This window comes from Ixodes scapularis, unplaced genomic scaffold (genome assembly GCF_016920785.2).
Source record: "Ixodes scapularis isolate PalLabHiFi unplaced genomic scaffold, ASM1692078v2 ptg000597l_1___fragment_1__unscaffolded, whole genome shotgun sequence".
Lineage (NCBI taxonomy): Eukaryota > Metazoa > Arthropoda > Arachnida > Ixodida > Ixodidae > Ixodes > Ixodes scapularis.
The window spans coordinates 4,439,711-4,447,242 of NW_024610006.1; the positions used below are offsets into that span (position 1 = coordinate 4,439,711).

Below are 7,532 nucleotides of genomic sequence, written 5' to 3' on the forward strand. Positions count from 1 at the left end.
TGCGAACACATCTCTGCGTGGCCCGTGGTACTATCAGGGCCTCCTGTCGACTGCTCTTTGAAGTATGCGGAGAGCAAGTTCGTCTGCTTCTTGTGCAGGGGTTGCAGTAACGTCAGAACGCCGAGCTCTGATTGGCTCGAATGAAAAAATAGTGGGTCGCCACGACCCACTATCTAAACGTCGTCTGCTCCTTTGCAACGTCGTCTGCTAATCAACAGCTGTCTTACCTTTACGAACGAGCTCGACTTCACCTTTCAGAGAGGGCAGACGAAATAACTTGAGAGGTAAGATGTGTTCTTGTCTAACAACTAGCAGACACACATCAAGGAGTGAAGCCAAAGGACTCGCGGCCGAGATGGCTGACGCGCCAAGGATTGTTTGCTAAGAACCGAGAACGAGGGAGGTTACCGTCCGCAAGTTCCCTCTTTTCGTGTACGGCGAGACTCCTCACCCTTTAATGGCTTCAGCGGGTTGGCGCGGTTGACGCAGTTTACATCGTCTGCTTTACGTCTGTTAGTCAAAGCAATGGCTGTTTTATCTTTCCTGCGTCTGTCGGAGATTCACCGCTTTTTCACAGACAAGAATGCGGCCTTCGAAAAAGGCGAAGGAAAATACCTTGTAGGATACGTCCTTTCTTTTGAGGCGAAGAGCTTCACTCTAGTAGCGAATATACAGGCGTCGTTTAAGAATTGTAGCTACGCAGTAAAAATGACGCTCTCCGATAAAGGCGACATTTTAGAGAGTCACTGTGAGTGCCTTTGTGGGGCCGCAAAGTGCAGCCCCGTGGTGGCTACTGCACTTTATGAAAAAGTTGTCCTGGAGCCGCGCGCGCGCACCCACAAACTGGAAGGTCATTGAGTTTGTGCATGCGCGCGCTTTCCGCGGCAACGGTCGCGCCCGCGGAGAGAGCCTTTTTATGGTTTTCGCTTTTGTCACCTTATTTTTGCTTTTGTACTGGGTTTGTTTTAGGCGTCGGTTAAAGGCTGCCGGTTTGCTTGGTTCCGAAGTCGAAAAGGAAGCGGGACCCGCTTTCCTTTCAGCTTTCGTCACCTTTGCTCGGTCACAATGGCTTCTTGTGATTTTTCTTTTCTTTTTCTTTTTTTCAATGATTCTCTTCTTTTTTTTTTTTCCGTTCACGTTGGACCGAAGGCTGCAGCGGTCGTGGCTTCGAATTGCGCTTGCTCGGAGGAGGCGGAAACAAGCTACCCGTGAAGCAGTGGATTTTGCTCGACAGTAAAATGAGTCGCAAGTAAGATACCAACCCGAGATTTGAGTTCAGTTAATCTCCTGTCTAGCTTCGCTATACACAGACCAAAAAAAATCACATTTTTAAACTTTTGTGAAACTTTTCGAGCTCGGTACCCGAGTCATGGCCCACCCCACAATTTTTGAGAATTTCAGGCGGTGGTGGGGGGGGGGGGGGGGGGGGGGCGTTGACTCGGGATATTACGGTATATATTTTATAGCTTTCATAGTTGAACAGTACAGCGCACATATACTGAACTACACAAAGTTAAGCCTCATAAAAAGTCCTACCTCTGGAACACGAAAGTAAAAGAATAAAGGTCTCAGCTGTTCTACAAGGAGTGCGCTCTGGAGAAGGAGCACATGCAAGTACATTCAAATAGAACATACATTGTCGTGGGCTTCGTTCGAAGTAGCAAGGGCCGCCTCCGAGATGTTCTGAGCCTCGTCAATGATCTTGGCAATCTCGTCGTAGGCCAGGGCCGAAGAAGACGTCTGCTGTGTGGAGTTCAGGATTCTGCAAAGCAGTACTCGTTCAGTAGGTACCCTCGTCGTCTCCCACACGGAGCCACGCATAAAAGCATTTGGACGTCCACCAGAACGTCTGGTAATAACAGCAAAACACCCTCGGCCAAATACAATTCAGATATGTCTGCCCATGAATTGGCCAACTACAACCAGAACAGAAATTCTCCAATATTTGTGTTGCTCGCATTAAAGGTTCTAAGCAGGTTGCACACTTAGTGGCCTGAAGTGAATGGTGCTGTCAAAAACTCGCGGATGAAGATGACGCAATACAGTGTCACTGGACGGGGTAAACTGAAAGCCTTGTTTTGGATGACAACCTATTAGCTCGCTAAAATCATGTTTGCCACATTTTTCCTGTTTGGATGTATCAGTTTTCCTCGGACGCTGACACTCTTCGATTGTGGAAAGCTTCCCGAGGTGAAGACTAGAATAAATGCCACTTCTAACGAGGGTTAACATGTTTTAGCTCTGTTGAGCATGCACAGGGTAGTCCCAGCTAGAAAAAGTAAAACTTCATGGCCTGCTTGCTCAGCAAGCCACTGGCATGGTAAAAACTTTTGGGGAAATAAATCCTACATGATTATAAATGAAACTTGCTGAAACCGTGCATTTGAAGTTAATAAACCCAAATATAATGTTTCTCATTTTTTATTAAAAAATGTCTTCTAAACACATTTCTTTAAGGGGTTAGGACATGCCGAAAATAAAATGAGATAACTACCGTAAATTCCGAGAGATAGCCCACCTAACATTGAGAGCGGGTGAAAATATAGGAGTGGGCCAACTTTCGGAGTACGATCGAGAAAAGTTTGAAAAAATTGCTATATTTAGGTTGTGTCCCTTCCAAGCTTTCTTATGGTGGGAGGGACAACAAAGCAAAAATGACTGTACTTCCCAGTCAGCAACGTTCGCTTATACCTCGCCAAAGCTAACCAGCCGCATTTATGCTGAGGCCATCATTGATCCCAACACTACTTGTACTAGACTGGGCTATCTCACGGTGTTTAATAAAACATAGGAAATCAAGCCAAAAGTAGGGGGAGGGCTATTTTTCGGGGGTGGGGCATCTCTCGGAATTTTACGGTATACTGCTATCACACATTGTATCTTCCTATATTTTTTCCAGCATTAGTAGAGATGCACGGAAACTGGAGCTTAAGTTAATGTGTCTTCGTATATCAAATTGACTCCGTAAGTGTGACGTCATGGGTCCAAACAAATCGTTGCTAGGGTCGTTATGGACAAATACATGTGGCTCGGTTTTGCTGCGAAAACTTGAGCGTTCAAAAATCAGGAGTAGGATTCATACTTCTAAAAATCACATATATACAAAGCTTGAATGTCATATATGTTTCGACAGAAGTGTGCCGGTAATCGCTACTTTCTGAAATATTTACGACTGCAACTTCCGGTCCTTAAGATGCCTGCAGCAGACGACGAATGCAAGAAGTATGCCGTCTGCCACACGCCGGCCGGCCAAGCCGGCGCAGTCGTTTGAATCGCGTGAATAAAGACGATATTCTGATATTGCATTTGTTTGAAATATAATGAGTTTCAGACACTTACAAGAATTCATAGTGGGATAAGATGCAAAATATGGTTTTTCGAAAGTCCTGGCGTCGATCGAGATGATCGTCTGCTCAAAGATCACATTTGCACCCGTGAGAAAAGCACTTCAGGCGATCGGTTGACTTCCCAAATTTTGTTTGAGGACTCGCGCTATGGGAGGGTGCTTCGTACCTGGTTGTAACCATCGCGTGGAGAAAGATTCTTGTAGTTTCTTTAGATTTCCGCAAGACCCCAAAACGCGAAAGTACTGGATAAAAAACATAAGGTGAGTACATGTAGCACTGGCGGACAGTCGCCTTGGTGTAAAAAAAAAGGACCGAACCAACCGAGAGCACGTAAAACCCGTATTCTGTTCGGTCATAATGTCTTAAAATATGGCGCTATATTTATATATTATTACTATAACATTGATAAAGTAGTTGCATGCAAGTAGTAGTGAGAGTAAAATCCAGCTGAAACCTGCAGTAGTCTTACATTGCTATGGTAAAGCAGCGTTAAGAAGTATGCCTGTGTCCATGCGCTATCCGGTTATTTTGTTTATGCTTATATATCTACCTTTGCTGTTGTTTTTTCATTGTGCTCTTCATATGTTCCCCTTTACGGACTAGCTCTTGAATTTAGCATATTTAGTACAAGACTGGTGGATAGCGTTCTCCTTGTTCACCTTTGTTTATATATACTTTTAATTGAGTGTTTTATTTAACTATATATTATTATTATTATTTTATTGAGGAACAACTGCAAGGTTGTTCATGGGTACAATAAAACGTTGATTGACTATTATTATTTTTTTAGGAGAGCAGACAGCGAGCCGGGGCAACAAGCACGCATTTGCAGTTGCCATTTCAAGGATGGAAAAAAAAGCAAAATGCCAACCATTTTCCCTTGGAATAAGGAAACTCGTTTCCAATTTCCAGAAACCCAATGTGGACGGAGGTGAGGACCTGAATATGCGTTATATTTCATTATAAGGTTAATAACACACAATTAATTTTTTCTATCTCTTTATATTTAACAAATATTGTTTGATGTAGCATATAACCTGTGTGTATGCTTTGCACACATTGTGATTTGCAGGAAGCGAACAGAACCCCACACACCACAGCAGGCACACAAACCTACCACGTCAAGAGCTGTACTAGAAGCGGAGAATTACTTCCTGCAGAGAGTATGTGTGCTTTTAATATGTTCTTTAATTGAAAAGATGTCACATCAAACATGCCTCTTTAACATATGAATCATAACCATGATTTTTCATCTGAAGGTTTAAGTTAGCATGCCTACATGCACATATTTTCACATCCAAGACAGTGGCATCAGGAGTTGTGCGGGGAGGGGGTGGAGGGGGGGGGGGGTGACAGGGGTGGGGTTGATTGATTCAGCCCCCCTTGCACAATATATCTTACTAGTATTACTTCAAACATCACCAGCTGCTTCAACACGGCAGATTATATAGTATAGCGAACAATGATTGAGAACTAGAAATAAGAGACTTAACTGGGAAAAACTTCAAAGAAGGGTTTGCTCTGATCTTAACTTTTGATGCACTTCAAACTTGAGTCAGTTGCCAAATTAAGATAAATATTTTCTTTTCTCCGGTTTGTATGCTGATTATGACTTGTCAAGGTTCCTCTGCAGATTTTAAGGGAAACCCATGTATATTGGGCACAAAATAGACTAAACTAATCATCAGCGATCATAATTTACTGTCAGCACTACTACATTCACAGAATATTATTATAGCATGCAACTCTGCATTTAAAGTATACATAAACTGAGAAGCGAGCTTACAATTTGACAGCATCAGTTATAGCACACATTTTTCGTTCCATTCAGGTCAGAGGGGGGTTACAAGTCGTACATACTGTAATTTGAGTACATATTTTGCTATGATATATCATATATATTAGGTTCACTAAATTATATTACAGGAGGAAGAGGCTTCCGGGAAAGAACACCAAAGACGGTTCACCTTCAGTTCAATTGAGGAGAAAACCAACCTGGTCGTTCTCTACACGGGGCTGCCACACAAAGATATGTTTTATCTCTTGCTAGAGCTGTGCCAGAGGTTCACCATAAGCTACCATGCGGGATGGCAGGTGCAGTCCATTGAGCTGGCTGACCAGCTATTCATGACTCTCGTCAAGCTGCGCTCGAACACCACCCACCTTGACCTTGCTGTTCGATTCAGCTGCAGCACTGCCACAGTCTCAAATGTGGTGCTCACATGGGTCAACATATTACACAAGGTGCTTTGCGATGGGCTGATGGGCCAGATTCCTTCGGTGAACAAGGCCTGTCTCCCGTCATGTTTTGCCAGCTTCACCAACTGCAGAATCATCCTCGACTGCACAGAGGTTGAAGCTGCTGTCCCAAAGGTATTAAATACAACTGAAGTTTTCAGCTTAGCCATATGAAGGAAATATGTATTATATTCTGCCATATCACACAAATACATTTCATTGCCTTAGTATCGAAGAGCATTCTGCTCTATCTTCCTAGCAGTGAATTTTTAGGTCACGGGCCTCAGGGTGCTGCCTCCGATTTGTTTTTTGGCAATCATTAACTTTATAAACTACAGAAGTAATACAATGTCAAATATAAAATGTCAGAAAAAAAAAAACACAAGAAAGAATTGCAGCTGCTACAGGACCTGAACGTACACAGCTCACATACCGTTCAATGTTTCACACATATCACATTCTCCTGCCTGACCTATATTTCTAGCAATTGTTTCGCAACACATGTGTTTTGAGTGCTTGTAATATTGGGTGCCTCAGCCCAAATTTGTAACAGCCTATATGTAGCTGGCAAGAAATGTTGCCAACACATACAGTACTGCCTGAAAGCAGATGCTGTCTTTGCCCAAGTGGTGATGTAACTTGTGAAGAACGTCAAAGTGCGATGATTAATGATAATCTTGTGAGAGACAAGTTTGAAATAGCTAAGTAAATAATTGATGCCATATAAAAACTCAAAACTTTTATAAAACATGTGCATAAATATCTACATGAACTCCTGGAACTTCTGCTTCTCCCCATGCACGCGGAAGCACCGTGGGAAAGCAGCAGTTCGGCTGAGCCTCGATCTGCTGGTTTTCTTGATCATGGTAGATCTCCATCAAAACATAACAAAAATCACACACGTCTTTGCTGCAGTCAAGCGCACTTCCCTCTTAAGAAGCTGGTATATAAGTTCTCAAACCTATGTGTTTCCTCTTAGCCCAGGTTTTCCGAAGAGCACTGAGTGAAATTTTATATTTTATAAATGTAAGATAATCTACCTTAAAATGTATAATTACTTACCCACTTTGTGGCGGAGGGTGTTAAGTATACATGACCCACTCGTGCCACTTCAAGAGATATAATTTGAGTGCTATTGTGTTTCAGGACAGTCTGAGCTAATCTGCTCATTTGTCTTTCAAAAATCCTCAATAACTTTGTTTTCATTTTTTTCTACAATGCAACAGGAGATGAAACTCCAGAACATCTTGTACAGCCCCTACAAGCGCAGCACTACTCTGAAAGGCCTGGTTGGTGTGGCGCCAAATGGGGTTGTGACGTATGTCAGCAAACTCTACCCAGGATCCAACACGGACAAAGATATCGTGAAGGACTGTGGCGTGCTAAAACAACTGGTGCCAGGGGACCTTGTCCTCGCAGACAAGGGCTTCCTGATCAGAGACCTCCTCCCTCCTGGAGTGAGCCTTAACATACCACCGTTCCTCTCAACGCCACAATTCACACCACAACAGGTCCTGCTGACGAAATCAATTGCCAGGGCCCGTGTGCACGTTGAGAGGGCGATCGGTCGCATTAAGGGCTACACGATACTGGAATACATTCCAGTTACATTTTTTCCCATCGCTTCAAAAGTCTGGGAAGTCTGTGCTGCTCTAACAAATTTCCAAAATCCACTTCTGAAGGAAGTCGAACAGTTTTACAGGCCGAAGAACTAGCCTGGAAGTAGCTTTTGTAAAAGGGGTGTGAATAATGATTTTCCAAATCAAATCGAGCGCGAATCGAATAATTTTCTATTAGTTACCGAAGAGTTGGGTGCAGACTATAAATTATTATGTTTTTTTAGAAAGCATTAAAAGAACAAAATGCTATATACAAATTACTAGAATTAAAAGGTGTGATTAGATAGAGGCAGAAACTATAACAGTTTGTACGAGTTTTCTGGCCACA

The 7,532-nt window shown here is 43.0% G+C and overlaps 1 protein-coding gene across 1 annotated transcript; it reads left to right on the forward strand.

Annotated features, from left to right (window-relative positions):
- The first annotated feature begins 4,130 nt into the window (after positions 1-4,130).
- LOC115317841 lies at positions 4,131-7,300 on the forward strand. The gene is made up of 4 exons (XM_040216429.3): positions 4,131-4,278; positions 4,420-4,510; positions 5,274-5,720; positions 6,812-7,300. The coding sequence occupies exons 1-4, from the start codon at positions 4,211-4,213 to the stop codon at positions 7,298-7,300; spliced, it is 1,095 nt and encodes a 364-aa protein (XP_040072363.2). The 5' UTR covers positions 4,131-4,210.
- The last annotated feature ends 232 nt before the right edge of the window (positions 7,301-7,532 follow it).

Excerpts from the sequence above, each read along its gene's own strand:
- LOC115317841 (XM_040216429.3), top strand. The coding sequence starts at position 4,211 with ATGCCAACCATTTTCCCTTGGAATAAGGAAACTCGTTTCCAATTTCCA. Across the intron at positions 4,511-5,273 it reads AGAATTACTTCCTGCAGAGA|GAGGAAGAGGCTTCCGGGAA; the intron begins GTATGTGTGCTT and ends ATTATATTACAG. Across the intron at positions 5,721-6,811 it reads TTGAAGCTGCTGTCCCAAAG|GAGATGAAACTCCAGAACAT; the intron begins GTATTAAATACA and ends ACAATGCAACAG.